Genomic DNA, 20,704 nt, shown 5'->3' on the forward strand with positions numbered 1-20,704 from the left:
GAAATAAAGGAGGGATTAAACTGCTCCTCGACCACCGCCAGAATTCTGGCCGACGCCCAAGTGACGTCGGAATTCTAGCCGACACCCAAGTGACGCCGGAATTCTGGCCGACGCCCAAGTGACGCCGGAATTCTTGTCGACGCCCAAGTGACTCCAGAATTCTAATCGACGCCAAAATTATACCCGACGCCCAAGTGACACCGGAACTCTGCCCGATTTTCAAGTGACGTCGGAATTCTAAGTGACTCTAAATTCAGCTCGAATATACAACTTGTTTCTAATCGGATTTCAATCCATAAGTGAAGCATTAAAATCTGATCATCCTAAATTTTAAGGACGAGTCAGCCTCTTGTATCTTAAATAAACACTGATGGAATTATTTCAATTAGGCGTGACCCCATGGTTTTTTTCCTTTTCCAGGGGTTTTCACGTAAAAATCCTGTTGTTATTATTTCTCCCTATTTGTGTGCTAGATATCCATACAACGCTGAGACGGAAATTTTCTAATTATATCGCCGCGTATATTAGCTAGTCTGCAACAACCTTAATTCAATTGTCATGTTTAAGCATGATTCAAAAATCATTTCCAACATCGTTTTCAACCCTTAGTTTAACTTAGGAATCAAATTTGAACTGGGATTGAACCACGTTCAATCCCGATTCAAAATGTGATCAGACCTAGTTTGAAGTATTCATTTTGGAAACTCAATCATGCCATGCTTTGATGTATTGGTATGTATCTTGTTATTTCTGAGTGTGAGCTGGGTGGGTCCAAAGTTAGATGGGATTAGTAGCGTAAGAGGAGAAGATGATTTTAAAATGAATGATTGTTGGGAGTTCCCCGACAAGACCAACGATGAGTGAGAAGAGAAATATTTCATGATGGGAGATCAATGTGAGTAGGATTGAATGGACTCATGGTGTGTGAGGAGAACATGAGCTTGCTTGCAAGGCGACAATAAAAATTGATTGCGCATGGGGAGAAGAAGATTTTGCAATGGGAGCTTATTTATGGCAATCTTCAATTCGACTGGCAACATATAAGAAGAATGAGATTTCATAAAGGGAGTTCATTAGGGAAGGTCACAATGGGACTATCTGAATGTGAGAAGGAGGCTCACTATGAATAACATTTTTGGATCGAGGTGCAACATACTCACTAGGGAAAGTATTATGGGACTAACAAATGTGAAGCAATGTTTAAACTTGGTTCGAACATTCACTCATAACTTAGTTTGAATAAAGATTTGAATTTAAACCAATTTGAACTAAATTTCTTCTAGGTGGACTTCAATAGAAAATCCACATATTCAAGACGGATAACTTCATCAAAAAACAAAAACAAAAATGTAGTAATATTTTTCTAAGAAAATAATTTAAAGGGACATTTCTCCAATTATGTGTTCTACGTGGTATATAAAGTGAAATTTTACTAAAAAATGTGTTATAGGCTTTTTTGTATAATCAACCCTCCATATTTTAACTATTTCATGGTGATTATTATAGGATTTTTGCTGCTCAAATTACTATACATATGTAGATTTTGCAAAGACCATCATTGATACAAAATTGTACATCCTATTTCCAATTAAACTGCTTTGAATTACTATTTTCTCAAACTATTGTTAAAATTGTTGCTAAAAGCTTCCCAACCTTTGTAACAATTTTAAAATCACAAGAATTAAATTAGGTGTTGTTTGGTTGCAAGTATTACTATAATTGGTTAAAGTAAATAAAAGAGTTCTACAAATTTTTGGTGTTTGATTTGAAGAAAAACAAACGCATAAATAGTGGCGTATCTCAAATTCCCAATATAGTTCATTTCTAATATATTTAGAATTCTCCAAATTTTAGGGATTTCAAAATATATCGCTTTATGTGAAGTGTTGTTTGCATCAATCACTGATGCCCACCATCAATTGGCCCTCACAGTCCCCATTAGACGTCCCTCATTGTTGTTGGCTAGACATCGCACTTCATCACCAGCCATCATCAACTCCCCTCAATTATCACAATAGCAATCACCATCAAAGTTGATTGATTTCTAATTTTTGTCGATGCTTGCCCCCAAATTATACAATGAATTAATTTTACTAAATTAAACCAAAATATATATTTATGGAACATTTCAACCAACCAGTTTTTTAAAAAATTCATTACATCAAATTTATTTTACATCATTTTTTTTTACTCCCTGCCATCTTTTATGCAAAATAAATTGCCCCTACTGCAACAACAACTTTAGGCTTCGTTTGGGACGGCTTTTTTATTGCATGCTTTCTAAAACGGAGTTTTAGTTCAAAAATAAAAAAAAATTGTACTAAAACTTCATTTTAGAAAGTAATAAAAAAGCCGTGGGACGAAATCTTAATCACTACAGTATGCTAATAAATTAAAACAATAATAACAGATCGATCATTTTTCTCATAATGTCCCACTTTGCACGCTCTCTAGTCAGTAAAATTCTTTCATGTTAAACAAATTTTAATCAATAAGCACACTCCTCTTTCTATCATGGTACTGAAACTCGCTCCCACCAATCTGATCCCCAAAATCCAATAAAACTCGCTCCGACACGTGTCGCCTAGCTCTTAATATATCATTGCCAATTTATAACGGTCAAGCTATATAATACCAGCAAGCTCAGTAACTTATAAAAATAACTTAATCAAGCTTAGCTATAAAACTCATCGATTGTTAATTATCATGGCCACACAGGTACCGTATAGCTGTCAGAAGGTAAGCTCCATGCCATAAAGATGGCCTAGTACTGCTCCTGTGCCAGCCCTTGCATCCATGCACTGTCAAATCCGAGGCAATGCAAATCCAACTTGCAATCCACAAAACACTTTTTTCTCCGTTGGATAAAGTTACCTCCCACTTTATAAGAACTAGATAGCAAGCAACTTAGCTTCTTATAAGAGAAAGATTTCATTTTTCTTCTTCTCTCTAAGCCACTGCCTCTATCACATCTGTTTCATTGCTCTTTTGAGCAATGATGCTCATCCCTTGGAGATAACGTGCTTCTTCTTCGTTCCAAATCCCTTAAAAGGGAAAGAGAGTAAAGAGAAGAAAGCCTCTACGTCTTCATGGAATAAGGAGATCTTCCTGTCCCACCCTGCTTGTGTATGACAAATCTATATTTATATATGTGTGTACATATATAAGCATTCATCGTATGGTTTTGCATGTGGGAAGGAGGCTATACTGTTCAGCCAAGGATGACTTGCCGGCATATTTTGTTGACTTAATTACTAATGCATTCATTTATATGATTTATGTGATGCGGTGCATGCATGATGCATGAAATTAAACCGGCAAGTTATTTTTGGCTACATAGTTGCCTCCTTTTCTCATGCAAGATCCATGATGATGATAATGATGATGATGATGATAAAGCTTTGTTTTGTCAGCTCTCTATCCTTCGAAAACAAGAAGAAAGGTATATATTTACTGTTTAATTGGTTTTCTTATCACATATCTATCATATAACAACATCTTTCCTCAATGGTCAACTTATGTTTGACTTTTTTCACTTAATAATGTCTCGTTTAAGAAATCTTCTTAGTTGAACTTAGCTCAAGATTATTCTCTTATGATACCTCAACTACATAAAAATCTCTATGCATAGGCGCTTCAACTACATGTGTTGTGCGCTTACCGAATAAGAAAACTTTCGTATGCAATGGCGATCTTTAATTTCTAAACTATGTAAAAACTGAATTTAACATTTACTAATTTATCCAACTTAATAAGAGAAACAGTTCATTCTATGTTTGTAAACGCTGTGTTGTACAAATAGATCTTTTAATGTACTTAGAGAAAAGCAAGAATTAATTTCTTATTTGATTTTGAAAGGCAATAATTTCAGAGTTTCAAGTACATATTTTTGTCATTGGAAGCAATAATTTCCACTGCCACAGGAGTAAGGTAAGGTGCAAGCAATAATTGAAAGAAAAAACAAAACCAAGTAAATCCAATTAAATACAGCCAACAACCACAACAACAAAATGTTCCATGAAATTCTTAGATTTAGAAATAAAATAGGCATACAAAGACTAAGGCTACGTTTGAGATTGACTTTTTTACTGCTTCTTAAAGCAGTTTTACAGCAAACATTATTAGCAATTCTACCTGAAGTGATGTATGGTCGTATTTTTATAGATTTTTTCTAAATCTTCTTAGTATTTTGATATATATGATATATAAAACATTAAAGTGACCAATTCTGATTACAGCAACTGTTTTCTGATAGGTGTAACTTTGACATCTGTGTTTAAGGTTGTTTGTTTGGGTATCGAAAAAGGCCGAGTATAGCTACTGCTTGGATGTGCTCAATCTTGTTGGAGATTAGTTGAGATAACTAGGCGGCTTTGATCAGAGCCAAAAAAAAACAAAAAAAAAAAAAACAAAGTGAATTTTTACCACTTTTATATTTTATTCACTACAATAAATTTTTTATAGTTATTCATTTTTGATAGAATGAATAGATATTATTATTATTAGTCACTTTTTTTAATGTGAATAAAAGTAATATTTAGAACTCTTTCAGGCTATAATCATGCACATTTGCAAAAAATGTGATTTTTTTAATCAATAATATGTATTTTTTTAGGTAAAATATATTTTTATATGTAATTTTGATATAGTTAAGACACTGAAAGATTATATGAACAAATTTTAAAATTTAGAGATTAGATATGTAAATATGAAAGAATTATGTGGTATGCATATATCTCCTTTTTTTTCAGTAAAGCAAATACATATCACAAAAGAATGAATATAGCTTCAATATGTGGTTGTGAATGTTTGTGTCTATAAATAAATATATTTTGAGGGTACTATGTACATATCACAAAAAAAATTATGTATTTATATATCTAATATTTAAATTTTTATATTTATTTATAATAGCATTATAATTTTTAAATTGCATAAAATATTATTTATATTTTAAAAGTAAAATATATTTTTAATGTATATATTTTGATATAATTTAGATATAAAAATTTAGATGTTAGATATTTAAATAAAATGGGGCATGTTTCTCAATCAATTCCTTTGGACTAAAGCAACCTCACTATTTGTCTTATATATAAATATATTATTAAGCTTGATTATGCATGTTATGTTATTTGATGTAAAATTTAGATGTTGAACTGAGCTGTCGTGTCATAGTTGGAGTAGGGGTGTAAGTTAATGGAACTAGTTTGATCTCATATTCATTAATGAGCTCTTAAGTTAAGCTTATCATGCTACAGACTCGAGCTTTAGTTCAAATTGGAGCTCATGTATTACAAGCTCAAGCTCAAGCTAATTATCTCAATTTGGCTCGTTAGATCTCGAGTTAGTTCAATTAAAAACCCTAAATGCTACTTTTTTCTTATTTTGATTAACTTGGCTCTTCACTAAATTTTCATGCTCATTTTCTTCCCAAAATGTTGGACTCCGTAATGCCTCCTTTAGCAGATTAACTATTGCAGTAATTTCTACTGGACTAATCGTTGCCTTCTACATCAAACAACAAACCCTAGTCACAACTTGCATTGGACATGCTAAGGGAGAAATTATTCTGTGTGGACATCAAATGCAGCTCTGCATTCGCAGACCAATCAAAATGAGCCACATCAACAATACCACTAATTATATGTAAACCCTAATTTCTAACATTTCCAATACTTTTTACCTATAAAATTAGAAAGGGTCCTTAGTGCTGAAAAAGGAATATAGACCTACATAAATAAACATCAACTACTAAAGGATTACGGACGGACTACGTTTATTCATTGTGTTTGAATAATAGCTTTGACATTTACATGACATTGTCTCTTATATTCCTATTTTGGAGCAACTGGTAGTTTCTTGGGATGGCTCCAATAATCCAGCTTTTAAGAAATTCATTGCTCATTTTTACTCTGATTTTGAAAGGGTGCCTTGGTTCAATTTCATATGTCATAAGAAACATTGCCTCCATTTCTCTGTTTTTGCCTGGATGGCTGTTCTCGAGAAGCTTAAAATAGCTAACGTACTTATTCGAAGATCAATTGATGCTAGGCCGGAATGCAGGTTTTGCAATTCTGCACATGAATCTCATAGCCACATCTTTTTCGATTGTGATTACTCGTTTATGGTAGTCTCTGTTCTTATTCCCTCACTGAATTCTTTTCTACTTAGGCCAAATGTGCTGCAGGTTTTTTATTTTCTTGAACATTCCCTTTTGCTCAATCGTTGGGAGAAAAGGTTTACATTATTAGTTGTTTGCTACTCCAGTTATCGCCTTTGGAGGGAAAGGAACAGGCGGGCTTTCTCTGGCCAATGGGAGAGTCCTCATTCTATTATTTTTATCATCAAGAATGCTGTTAGATATAAAATCAAGGGGTGTAAGCATTTTGATCAGATTAAAGAACAACTTTCTGATTTTTCTCTAATTTTTTTGGAGGATTTTTTGGGTTTGGTATACGGATTCTATCCGGTTATTTTTGGAATTTTGGGTTAAGGATGATGATGAGTGTGGCCCTTCACTTGCCATCTTGCTGTTTGGATGGCCCTTGCAGCAACCACTGCGATGCTTATGGATGGCCTCTACTGGTTGGCTCTGCATATCTGTTGGCTCTCTTGGAGGTCCTCGTGCCTGCCTTCTCCTCCTGGCTGGCCCTGTGGCAACCGTGGCACTTTTAGTTTTGCTCTCACTCGCTACTGCTACAATTTACATTTGAATCCTGATGTGTTTTTTAGGTTGATTGGCCACTTTTTTTTAGTCCTGATTTTATCTGCTTCTCACTTTGCCTTCTTTTCTTTGGCAATTTGAGTTAGTCTATTTTTTGTGTTCCTTTGGGGCTTTTTTTTCAGTTTGTTGAGGTTCTCAGCTAGCGGCGTAATCAGTCTTAATTCTTAGGGGGGGGGCAAAATTATAAAAAGATAAAAAAATATATTTATAACAAAATTCAAACAAGATATTATATTGCAATAAAAATTACAAGCTTTGCATTCTATTTTGCATCTTCTGATAATGTTGTATTACAACTTCATTTGGAACTAAATCAAATAATTCTTTCTCAATATATGGCACTAGACAGTCGTTGAGCCAATCATCACTCATTTCACTGCATAATCTATGTGGAGAGAGCATTTTCAGCAATCAAAACTAATCTTTTTAATGAAATAATCAAACTGATTATGCCATTGCCTTGAAGATTGTTTTAAGTCATATATAAGTTTCTCTTAAGTGATTTCGATCATCTCTTGAGAAAAATCCAACGAGCACAAGATAGCCAAATTCTAACATCTTTAAGACGCTCAAATATTTGAAAAGCTGTCCATGATTGAGAAAGTTAATTGATATCGGTCGTCCATTGAAACACTCCCAACATACCCTTGATTTTCTCCCCATTTACTAGCCATGTTACTTCCAAAAAGTTATAAAAAGATCACTCATTCTTCACTGAAAAGGAGAGCAAGCAAGAGAAAGAAGAGAAAAGAGAACTAGAAATCTAGAAACTCTATTGCCCCTAAACTCCTCTCGACCACCGTCCGCCACCGACCATCACCGGACTTCTGCCCGATCGTCATTGTAATTTGACCATCCTCAAGTTTAGGGATGGGACAATCTTTATAACAAGTTAAAACAATAGTGGAACAGTTTTAACTAGGCGTAGCCCCGTAGTTTTCTCCCTTTTTCAAGATTTTTCATGTAAAAATCATAGTATTTTTAAGTTCTCTATTTTTGAGTTGGATATCCTGTGAAATGCTAGGACGAAAAATTATCTTACTTTACCGCTTCGAATATTCTAACCTGCAACGACATACATAATTATCTAACTTAATTGAATCTTGTAGAACTTTCTAATAAAATAATCAAACTGATTATACCATTGCATTGAAGATGATTTTTAGCCCTATTAGGACTCATTTAAGAAGACGAACATTCTTGATATTTCCTTCCACAATACCTCCCGACTGCTGCATAAAATTGTCTCTTTCAAATCTCCATGTCACGATCTTAACACCGATTATTATATAATTATATATAATTTGAACGAGGCCAAGGTCTTGTTTGGCAATAATAGATTGTATAGCTCTTATGGACGTTTATGTAACAACCATGCACTGATAATACTTTATTAAAATTTACTCCTTATATAAAAACCCTTTTGCATTCAACGTTGCCTTATAATTTCCATTTATACATGTGGCTTCCTTCCTCTTATAGACTCATTTATAACCAATCATCTTTTGATTGTTCGGTTTATAAACAATAACAGAAGAATAATTTTTTGTAGGGAAAATATTTCTTCTTTCATTAGTTTTAACCAATGAGTACAATTTTTAAAACTTACAGCTTTCTAGAAAGATAATGATTCCTTCTCAGAATTCTGACTGAGGCTTCATTTGATAAAAATTAAAATTTTTGTGCTAAAAATTTGCTTTAAAAAATAGCAAAAATGGTCATCTCAAACAAAACATGAATCCTAAAAAACGTAGTTAGGACAGCAGAAAATCCAAGTCTTTGAGTTGCCCTTCTTTTCCATCTGGCCCTATCTTTGGCAAGGCAATAATTCGACTGATCCACACTTTCAGCAACTTGATCAGAATCTCCCATTTTATTTGCTTGCTATGTAACATTTTGTCATATTTTAATCATAGATGACTTCATTTACTGAATAATTTAGTTGGCCAAAAAATTAATATCCTACTTCTATTCCCTCACATTCTCACACGTGAATCTATTACTATTGCTCTTTCACATGAAGGAGTTGCAAATGACGTGTCGGCTTTCCATGGGAAATTCTTTAATTTAGTTCCGAATGACTTGCTCTTTCATCTTCAATACAGTTGAGAACCCCCCAATCAATGCTCAAATCCCCTCGAGCGATAGCATATCTTAAGTGGGGCCTAATCAGGTGCGGGTTAAGAGGTTTCTGAAGTGGGTGTCTCTTCTAGGTCAGCCGAGGATTAGTCACACCACCAAGCGTCATTTCGGAGGTGGCAGAGGGTGGATATCCCGTTCCAAAAAAAATGGAGAAAAAATTCATTATATATGATGAATGTGAGAAAATTATTATCCTATTTATTTATAAAATTTAAATTAGTTTTAAGAAAATTATTATCATATTTCTCGTTATTTTATAAAAAAAATCATATATCCCTTAAATACCATTTGAAATCATAGTGCACATGCCTCTTTTTCTTCTTTTTAATAATTATTTTTTATATATTTAATATTTAAATTAAATAAATTTAAACATAAAACTCATGTGCACTTATATTATATTATATTATATTAAATATGCATCTCTCATAATAGAGTCAACATTTGACCACTGAGCCGTAAGGCCGGTGGCAGAAGTTTAATAGCCGTAGAATTTGGTTCTCTCGATTAGCTCGTTTACCAAACTACCTCTTTCAGTTGGTCACGTGACTGAATTCGTGGTGCCGTATGCGCTTAACGTCTGTTTTATGCTCAGTTTGGGCAGCTTTTTTATATATAATTTAAATTTTTAAAAATATTATATTAAAAATTAATTTAAAACCGCTGGCTTAGGTTGTTTGATGGAAGAGCATGATTGGAACCCCCAACCAACGCTCGATTCTTTTCTCAAGTGGCTCACCTCCTTGAGAGGAGAGGGCAAGTGTGCGCCCAACATCTGTGGATTAGGTGACGCTAGGTTCCACCGAGGGAATAATTATGCCGTCATGCATCTCCTAAGATAATGAAAGCAGATAGATACGCTATTTAAAATAAAAATAAATAATAATAAAAAAATCCTAAATGAAATCTTAGCCGTGTGAAACTCAAGAATTTTGATTGCACATAACAAACTACGAGTAGATTAATTAATAAGAGCTACCCGATTGTCTACATAGGACAAAAAAGGCCTCCTCATAAATCTAGAGTCTATTAAGACAATGAGAGTAGGTTGTTAGCTAGTGTGAGAGCTAATATATCATAATAATAGAGAGGTGTGAAAAAGGGGGAAATGTCATGCTCTTGAAATATGAGATGTTAGGAACATGAAGGAGATAATAAGTGTAGCTTATTAGTAGGGGTGAGTAGAAGTCCTTAACTTGATGTTGAGATGGGAAGTGTTTGGCCATTCCTTAGTATGCTATAAGCGTTGATGAAGTTGTGGATTTTGAATGTTGTATGTGCCTGAGGTGAGATTTGATGTGGCCCCTATGTAAAAGTACCAAACATATTTACTGTTGATTAAATTGGCAAAGGGTGATGACATAGTGAGGATTGATGACTAGTATATCAGATATCATATTTGTACTAGTATTTTGGCTGATAAATATCCATATTTTTCACATATCTAGCAAATAAGAAGTTACTGTGGTTTGCAAATTTCATGATTATTGGGAGAAAATAGTATTTTAGAAGTATTATGAGGATGATGACCTTTGTTTTGGAGGGTAGAGAACAAACCAGAGTTGCTCTAGCTCTAATCTTGGAGAGTGATATTGCTGCCTCATTGAGCTGAAGGGATTGAAGGTCACATGACACCTTAATAGCCATATTGGTTTCCTCAATGTAGAGGAGAGAATAGAAGTCATCAATGCTCATACATTCAAGGCTGGGTTGAATAGATCTCTTGAAAGCTTGATATGTGGGTTGTAGTCAGTTTTGGGTATAAATAATAATATCTTTAAGTTTTGAAGGATTGTAAAACTTTAGATTTGACGAGGGATATATATTAAGTCATGATTTGATCTTTCATAGAGATAATGTATATTTTCTTTTATAATTGAACGAGGCGAGAGCAGGTGGTGGAGTGAAGTGTTTTATCAATGGTTATCCATAATTCATGATAGGAGCTGAGGCTGATGATATAGGAAAAAAAAGGTGGTGATATGATCAATTTTAGGTCCTTAGTTAAGGTACGATTAATGAACAACCAAGTGTGGTCAAAAGGGTTGGAAAAGGGGGAGCCATTGGCTTGGGTTATGTGATTATAAGGATAGGAGCTAACTTCAATAAGATGGCCTTCTAATCCTTTGCAATTGAAGATATTTAACTCTGCATGTTATTTAAGGTGGTTTTTTTTTTTTTTCTTTTTTTTCTTTTTTTTTTTTTTGAGTGAGTTATAGGTTAACTATGTTATTAGTTTTAGCATTAAGTAATGCGACTCAAGAAAATTCACATAATTAACACAAATTTTGGGAATTATTTAAATCAGAAACTTCTTAACTTAAATTCAGGATCCTTTGAACTTAAATTTTAGCAAACCTATAGCTTAATTGAGAGTCTAGATGAAACATTTGAATTATGTTTAGAAATTTCAAAATAAAGATTCATAAACTAAACAACTTTCAATTAAAAAATGCTTATTTTCAAATAGATCGGCTTGACGAATCAAACCAGCCCAAGATCACAATTCTGACATCGTTAAGCCGTAGGGCTGCAAGCAAACCAAACGTTCAGCGAACTTCTCGTTGCTCGGTTCGATTAAAGTTTGTTTGTGATCGTTTAACTAACTAAACAAACAAAACTTGAACAACATTTTTAATACTCGATCCTTAAATAAACAACTTTAAAACTAATGTGTTCGGTTCATTTATATTCACGAACAACATCATTTGAAGCTCATGAACAAGCTCGACATTAAGCTCGATAAGAAGCTTGATAAAAGTTCGATTCTTATTAGATTTAGAACTCGTGAATAAGCTTGATAAATATATTCATATAGAAAAATTATATTTTCATTTTAAATAGACAACTGCTTTTATTATAAACTTAAATTCACCTTATTTTATATTTTCAATAGAATGAATTTGTTCATGAATAAGAGATATTTCACATTTATCAATATTTACTAGATTATTTGTGTTAGATGTTCATGTACAAATATAAGATGAATCATAGATCATTTGTTCGTGAACGAGCTCATTTGGTAGCTAAAAAATACTAGTTATGTATATTTTCATGATCTTGCTCATTTGGTAGTTCAAGAACATTCATTAGATTTGTTCATGAACGTACTTGTTTGATAGTGTAAAAAAAAATTTCATTAAATATGTTCAGGAACATAACTTATTAAGGCTTGTTTGTTTAAAGCTCGATAAGCACTAAACGAATCAAATATGAACTGAACATGAACCAAACATGAACACCATTAATTTAAACGAATCAAACATAAACACAAACAATAAAGCTCGAATCAAACACGAACCAAACTTGAACATGCCAATAATAAATGAACTCAAAAATAAACACTAACATACTCGGCTCGTTTCGGTTCATTTGCAACCCTGCGTTAAGGCATTCAAATAATTTATAAACACTCTATCATCAATAAGATCAATATGGATTGTACGATGAAGTGCTTTGAGTCCTGGCCAAATTGATCAAATTGTCCATATTAAAAAGCCTATAAGTAGGGATCCATTATCTACAGAGGAGGGAGATTCACTACCTGAGAAAATTTAAAAACTCCATACTTTTTATTATTATTATTGCCGACGACCAAATCTAGCAATCACCACCCATTTTTTCTAGATTTCTATCGAGGCTCCATTATCCAACAATCACACTTCAGCGATAAGAAACTTGGTCTCTTGTCTCACCTCCCTCCAGTCGTACTATCCTTAGCAATCTTTGTACATACAAATCCAAACTTAAATCTTATGGTACTCTTGCCCATTATATTTGTGAGACCTCATTCCCTTACTGTTCCTCTCTGGCTTGGATTTTCCTCCAAGAATCGTCCAGGACGATAGTGAGATCGGCCAGGCCGATCTGCACTGTTCAAAATATCATCCTGAAATAAGTTCTGGGAACCGTCCAGGACGATCCATTTTGGTCTGATCATCCCAGGACGATTTGGCGATCGGCCGGGCCGATCAGCCTAATGATATAAGAAAATCATTGATTTTGATTCTTTTGTACTCAGGATAGATTTCAGTACTGGTGATTATAATTTAGTTCCTGAGTATTGTATATGCCTTTTTGAGATATGAATCGACTGTGTATTGATGTTTTAAATTTCATAGATGTTTGATAGACTGGTTAATTGAAGGTTTTAGATAACTCTGGTAAATTGTTTTGGGAATGGATTGACATTCTGTCCAAGTTAGATCTTGGGGCATCACATCTTCAGGCTTCAGATTTCTCTCTGTTTTTCTCCTTTGTATATTGCCAATCTCGAGGTTCAAATTCAGACATCAATGCTTAACCTCTTTCACACTTAAACAATAATTTTATATTAGCATCATATAATATATTTTAAACTTTTAAAATTGTTTTTCATAAATTTATTTATATTTTAAAAGTAAAAATTTTTAGAAAACTAACAATTTTAATTTAAAACTAATAAATTGAGCTCAGCATTCAAGTTAAAATTGAGTTTTTCAAACAAGAATGAGCTTACAATTTTCTTAACGAGCTCGGTTCAAGCTTAGTATATTAGTTTTAGTCGAGCTTGAGTTAAAGTTTGAGTTATATAAGAATGAAACAAGTTCAACTCGATTAGACATATATTTGACTACATATATTTTACTCGACTCGATTCATTTACACCTCTAGAGTTTAAATAATTGAAGATCTAGAAAGCTCTACTTAACATTTGACCTCATGATCACCACCGGCCACTATCGTGCATGACTACTTTTGTCCGACTGCCATTTCGCTGCCATAGTTATCCAACCATCACTGGATTGTCAACCACTATCACTTAATTGTCATCGCTCAAATGTCATCATATGATTGTTGTCGTCTAACTGCCATTGTCTGGCCATCATCACTGCACTAACATCATTTAACTATTTCATCTTTAGTATTTCCCTCTTATTTGCAAAAAATAATTTTATAATCTTATCTTCTCTATTTGTAGGGATGTCAATTCGGGTCAATCTGTCTTTGATGGGAGAGCAATTTTTTGTATAATATTTACATAATGGATCATTTCATATAGATCAACACTTGTGTTTTTTCCTTTTTATATTTTTCAAGTTAAAATTAAATGTTTACTGCATACTCTTTTGTTATTTGTATGTATTGGATATTCATGAAAAGTTAAGGTGAAAAAAGCAATCTTTACCACTGCAAGTTATTTTAAATGCAAAATTAATTAATTTAATTATTTATAAATCAAATTATATCTAAATTAATAAAGCGCACATGCTTAATTATTCCCAACAAGGAAATCGAGTCTTTTTTTAATAAAACTTGGATAAATTCCACGGAAAGACTTTATTGCCACTTCAAATAAAGTACAAACGAACTACTATTACTTCCTTGAATTCAGCCCATATTCCGTAAATGTTCTAATCTTTCTCTCTAACAAATCAATTCACTCTCTCTTTCTGTCTCTTTGACCTTTTGTCCCCGAAATCCCGTTACGTGTCGTTGTTAACCGACTAGCTCTTCCCACCGCCCAAATTTCCGTCCGAATGGCGACGAAACTGGAGCACAACTTTTCAAATAGCAATTATTGCTTATAATAGTTCTTTTGATCTGCCGCCGCGACCAGCTTGCCGTCAGCGGAATCCGCCGTGGCAGGGCGGTGGTTCGCATTTCCGGCTTCCTCGAGCATGTGAACCACCGTCCTCATCGACGGCCTCATCGCCGGGATCCCGGCCGTGCAGAGCAAGGCGATCCTGAGAACCAGAACAGCCCGCTCCCGCTCTGCGGCTGCCTTGATCCGCCGATCGACGAGGCCGATCACGCTTTCCCGGCTTCTAATCCTTCCCGCCACCCACCGCACAATATCTTTGTCCTCGCCGTAGTCTATCTCCACCGGTTTCCGCCCAGTCACCAGTTCCAAGAGCACCACCCCGAAGCTATAAACATCGCTCTTCTCGCTTACTTTCCAAGTATATGCGTACTCTGCAAAAATATAATTAATTAAATGCGTATTAAAATTCAGATTCAATAAGATTGATAAAAAAATATAATCAATACAAAATCAATAAATGATATATTGTCACAAAATATTAAAAGTATGTTACTGTTTAACGGTAACATAAAATCAAAATATTTCAAGCAAAAAAAAATTTCTCCTATAATAATTCGCAAATTTTCCCATAAGTTTCAGGGGACTTATGATATTGATAGAATATACTTCTCAACGAATCAAAATAAATAATTTTGAAAAAAAAAGTGTAAATGACTTGGATGCTTACCTGGAGCAATGTAGCCGTGGGTACCGGCGATGACATGGCTAGAGGAATCCCTGACCGCATGATTGGCAGAGCAATGGAGGATCTTGGCGAGCCCAAAATCCGCAATTCTTGGTCGGAGCTGCTCGTCAAGAAGAATATTGCTCGACTTCACGTCCCGATGAAGAATAGGCCGATCGCAGCCATGGTGGAGGTACTCCAGCCCCTGAGCAGAGCCGACGGCGATCTCATGGCGGGTTTCCCAATCCAAAACCCCCAATTTCTCGCCGGCTTCAGAGTGAAGCCGATCCCAAAGGCTGCCGTTCGGAAGATACTCGTATACAAGAAGGCTTGAATCCTCGCTCGTGATGCTGCAGTATAGTTTGACGACGTTCACATGACGGATCGAGCTCAGCGTTCCAATCTCTGCTTCGAATTCCCTCGACCGCAACGACGAACGCCGCGAGAGCATGGCGGTGACACTACCTCTGTTGCGGCGCTCTGCTGCGGCGGCTGGATCAGTGGAATTCCAGATATGCTTAACGGCCATTGTCTTTCCGGTGCTGAGCACGATGCGGTAGACGTTGCCGGAGCCACCCTTGCCGATGAGATTCTCCTGTTTTATCGAATTTATGATCTCTTGCTCGTCGAAGGTTAGCACGCGGAATGACGTCATGTCCCATGACTCTTTAGAATGAAGTCCGCTATCGGCGCTTGAAATTGGCCGGCGTCTCCTGATTATAATGAAGACGCTGGATCCGGTGAGAATGACGGCGATGATGACGAGAAATATGGTCAGGAGTGTACGGAGCTTATCGGAATTGCTGCCAGAGGATGATGAGCAATGAGGGAGGAAGCTAATGCCGTTGGCGCAGAGGCCGGAGTTTCCGGTGAAACTATTGTTGAAGGCGTTGATGGAGAGAGCGGCAGGCACCTTGCCGGAGAGGCGGTTGTTGGATAGATCCAGCGAACTAAGCTTCAGTGAAGTAAGGCTTGTCGGAATTTCGCCAGAGAGTTGGTTACCGGAGAGATTTAGTGAGTTTAGGTTTGGGAGATTGCCGATGCTCGCTGGAATAGAGCCGGAGAGCAAATTGCTGGCGAGAGTTAGGGAACTGAGCTTGGAGCAGGATCCCAATGTGTCCGGGATCTCGCCCGAGAACATGTTCTGATCAAGAGATAGGCTATCGAGAGCATTCAATTTTCCTATGCTCGCCGGTATCTCGCCGCTGAAGTGATTCGATGTAGCATCAATAGAGACTAGAGCCGCCGCATCGGATAACTCTTGGGGCAGCTCGCCGGAGAATCGGTTGTTGGATAAGTAAAGCTGGTTTAATGAAACTGCCTTTCCTATATCCTTTGTAATCGGACCTTCTAATCCATTGGAATCAAGATCTATAATGTTAATATTGGGTAGACCCCAGATTCCGGGCGGAACCACGCCGGAAAGGGAATTATTGCTCACCCTGAACCGAGTTAATGAAGAGCAATTGGCATAGCTTGCCGGAATCTCACCAGAAAGCTCATTTTCTAGCATAAGCAGTTTCTTCATCATCCCCATCCGGCACATATCCGGCGGGATCGGCCCGGTGAGAAAATTCGAAGACACGTCGATGAAATTAAATTCAGACATGCTCCCGAGCTTCGCCGGGAGAGAGCCAGTTAGCCGATTACTGTAAAGTGATAGGTTCACCAAATTCTTAAAATCCCCAAACTCTGCCGGTACCTCGCCTGAGAATTCGTTATCGAAGAGCTGCAGAGAGACTAATTTATTAAGGAACGCAAGCTCGGACAGATCCCCCGTCAGATAATTACTGTCAGCGTCAAAAAAAGCCAGCTCCGACAAATTTCGGAATCCAACGGGGATTTTCCCGGTGAACGAGTTGTTGTATAACTCGAGCTGCTGTAGCTTATTGAGCTTCGTGATCTCCTGCGGAATATCTCCGGAGAGAAAGTTATCGGACACCTCAAAGTCGACGAGGTTAATCAAATTGCCGATCTCCGGAGGGAGCTGGCCGTGGAGATTGCAGACGGAGAGGTAGAGCGTGTAGAGGCTACGTAGCTTGGTGACCTCCGTGGGGAATGGGCTGGGTTCGAAGGAGTTGTCGCCGAGGCGTAGGCATTCGAGGGCGGTGAGATTTGTGAGAGAGCTCCATGGGAAATGCCCAGATAACGTGTTCATTGAGAGGTTGAGGACGCGGAGGCCGGAGAGTTGGGAGAGGTCGGGAACATCGCCGTCGAGGATGTTGTTGGCGAGATCGAGGTGCAAAAGGCCAGAGCAGTTGCGTAGGTCGGAAGTAATCTCGCCGGAGAGTTTGTTGGCTCCGAGGGAGAGCTTGGAGAGGGAACGGAGGCCGCAGAGGGAGGAGAAGGGGATGTTGCCGGCAATTCCGATTCCGGTGAGGTCGATGGCGGAAACGGAGTTGCGGGAGTCGCATGTGATGCCTGAGAAATTGCAGGGGAGGGAGGCCGACGATGACCAAGACTGGAAGTAGTTGGCGGCGGAAGTGGGGATGTTAAGTGAACTCTTGAAGGCGAGGACAATGTTGACTTCGTCGCCGGCGGCGGCTGCACCGCCGGCGAGGAAAGTGTGGACGAGGAGGGAAAGCAGCAGCCGAAACATTTTGGGTCAAGCCGAAGGGTGTAGTTGGGAGTGGGTGGCTTTATAGGAGGTCGAATCGCGCGACGTCGTCTGCGCATTCTGTGCAACGACGGTGGGACCATCTACGAGCTAAATACTAATAATGAGATTTTATAAAAATTATAAGATTTATATTTATATTGAAAGAGGGCGTTGCATAAATGAATAAACTAAAATTTATATTTATATCAAAATATATACGATAGATACTAACCAAAAGGATGCATTGAACCAATTTTTTCTCAATATGTATACAATAACATGCATTTTTCTTATTATTCTCATAGGAGTTTTAAACATTTTATATGTACCGAGAGCTTAATCTTTAAATAAAATTCAATTCTTTCAAAATAATATTTTTTAATTATTGCTTAAAATTTTTAATTCATCTTGAATAAATATTATTTACTTATTTTATAATTTCAAATTGTTTTAATTAAAATTTTTCATTATAATACAAGTTAAATTAATATTTATAAAAAGATAATTTAATTAATTATTTCTTATATTTTAAAATCATTAAAGCTTTTTCAGTTATTATTTTTAATTATACCATATCTCAAAATTTGGATCAAGAAAATTTATAACTAAATTTGTTTTGAACAAAAAATTATACTAAATATTATTACTAATTAAATTATGTAATTAAGTGCATTATAAAAAAATTAAATAAGCATAGTCACATGTTCAACGGACAACTTATTTGTATAGTCAACATCTAGTTAGAATTTAAAACTTTCAAAATTTATGTAAAAAACTTTAAAAGTACCGTAATAAGTTAGATGGGCAACTTATTACATTACACAATTACTTTTTTACATTTTTTTTTTCTAAATCCAATTTATACTTTTTAAATGAAAAAAATAATTAAATTTAATCAAAATAACCTCGCCTAATTTGACAATTTATTTCTCATGAAAATATAAGGTAGAAAAAAATTTATTTTAAAATATAAAGCACTTTGAGTGTTATTTTTATTAATGTTAAATACTTAAATTTTAGTTTATATATAAATATTTAGAATTTAAATATGCGATTAATTTTTAAAATATATATTCTAATTACACTACAAAGAAGCCTTAAGATGTAAAATTTTAATAAAATATCTTGCAGATTAATAAGGTTAATGTAAAATAGATACTCAATTGTCAAAATTAAATTATAAAATTAAAATATATTGTAATTAACAATGATATTAAAATTAATGTAAAAAAAACGTGGAGCACTGAAGATTATTGATTATTCTAAAAAATATATTAATTTCTTACCTAGGTTATTTTAATTAAATTTAATTATTCTTTTCCTTTAAAAATATAAATTTGATTTTAAAAATAAAAAATATATATATAAAAATATAATAATGTACTGTAGCAAGTAGCTCATTTAACCTGCAATAAAAAAAATTACAACATATTTAATCTTATAATTTTTATTTAATAATACTTAGTTTTAATTTTGAGTTAATTTGAAAGCAGTTGAATAGTGTCGAGAATAAATTATTATAATTTTTTAATGTACTTTAAAATATAAATTGATTTTTAAAATTGTTACACAACTTAAATTTTTTTCTGTAATTTCTACAAATTTTATGAGATTATTTATTTAGTTTGACTGTCTGCGGAAACTGAACGAGTGAAACTGTGGAGGTGTGGACCGCTGGCTGTCTGCGGCCGTCGTGTTTGACTTTGATGGGAAAAGAAAATGAAACGCATGGCTCTAACTCTAAAGTTGAAGTTTCGGAGAACGGGAGAACTGAGAAGGCGACTGCCTAGCGTTTTATAAAATTAATTCTAAATTTATTATGAGAAAATAATTTAGTTATTTAAGTTGTAAAACGTATTTTTTTTTTATAGAAATTTTTTGAAAATTAATCAGAAAGTTTCAAGAAAATAATATTATAATTATTATCTAAAAAATAATATAAAAAGAAAATAAAAATTATCTCAAATCGACTATTTCCAAGATAGAGACATTTTAGATTTGAGTTCCTTGGTAGAGTTTGAAATACCCACACCTCTTAAATTCTTGATCTCCAACATCAAGAATTTGGTTCCCACCCAACTCACTACCGAAAACTATGCAATATGGCGCCTGCAACTCCAACACTTCGCCGCCAATGGATTCGACGATCTTCTCACTGGACTCAATGTGTGTCCGTCGGAATCCTCCAAGACAGATCACAACCTATGGAAATTAATCGATCGAAATCTGGTACCAACTCTTCTTTCAACAATATCTTCTTCTGTTCTTCCCTACGTTCTTTCTCTTCAAACTGCCCACGAAGTTTGGATCACATTTGAACGGCGACTTCAACCAACAAACCGCTCACGGGTCATACAACTCAAAAACGAACTTCATCAAATTCAGATGAATGATCGAACCATGTACCAGTATCTTGATCAAGTCAAGATTCTCGTTGATAACATAGCTGCCGCCGGATCCAACGTTGATACAGAAGACATCATATTGTACATTCTGAACGGATTCCCCACTGCCTATAACCCGTTCAAAACAGCGATCAGGACTTCTCTAAACCCCATTACTTTAGATACTCTATATTCTTTGATATGCAGCGATGAGATTAATCTCCAACATAAACTCAGTTAAGAAAGCAAATCTCAATCGGATGTTGTCGCGTTCTACTCCAACCGCAACAACAGAGGCCGCGCAAATCGGTATCGTGGATGGAACTCAAATTCAAGACTCACTTCCACACCGAAGCCACAGAACGCCGCAAGAACATCCTCCACTAAACCGAACTACCAAATTTGTGGCAAAATCGGTCACGATGCTCTCAACTGTTGGCACCGGTGTAACCTACAGTACGCACCTCCTTCAAACCCCAAGGCCTTGGCGATGCAACGACAATTTTCTTCTACCGGCGATTCGATATTAGACTCTGGAGCCTCATCCCACTTAACTACCGATGCCTCCAACCTGCAGCATCCCACTCCATACAGTGGGCTAGAA

General features: G+C 35.5%; 1 protein-coding gene across 1 annotated transcript in view; it reads right to left on the reverse strand.

Annotated features, from left to right (window-relative positions):
- Nucleotides 1–17,746, reverse strand: part of LOC114579848 — a 37,072-nt gene extending 19,326 nt beyond the window's left edge. The window contains exons 1-2 of the mRNA XM_028695704.1: nt 15,121–17,746; nt 14,428–14,824 (exon numbers count right to left, since the gene is read on the reverse strand). Of these exons, the coding sequence (XP_028551537.1) occupies nt 14,428–14,824; nt 15,121–17,716 (2,993 nt within the window). The 5' untranslated portion in view covers nt 17,717–17,746. The remainder of the gene's footprint in view (nt 1–14,427; nt 14,825–15,120) is intronic.
- Between the last annotated feature and the right edge of the window lie 2,958 nt (nt 17,747–20,704).

Source organism: Dendrobium catenatum, unplaced genomic scaffold (genome assembly GCF_001605985.2).
Source record: "Dendrobium catenatum unplaced genomic scaffold, ASM160598v2 fragScaff_scaffold_665, whole genome shotgun sequence".
NCBI classification, from domain to species: Eukaryota; Viridiplantae; Streptophyta; class Magnoliopsida; order Asparagales; family Orchidaceae; genus Dendrobium; species Dendrobium catenatum.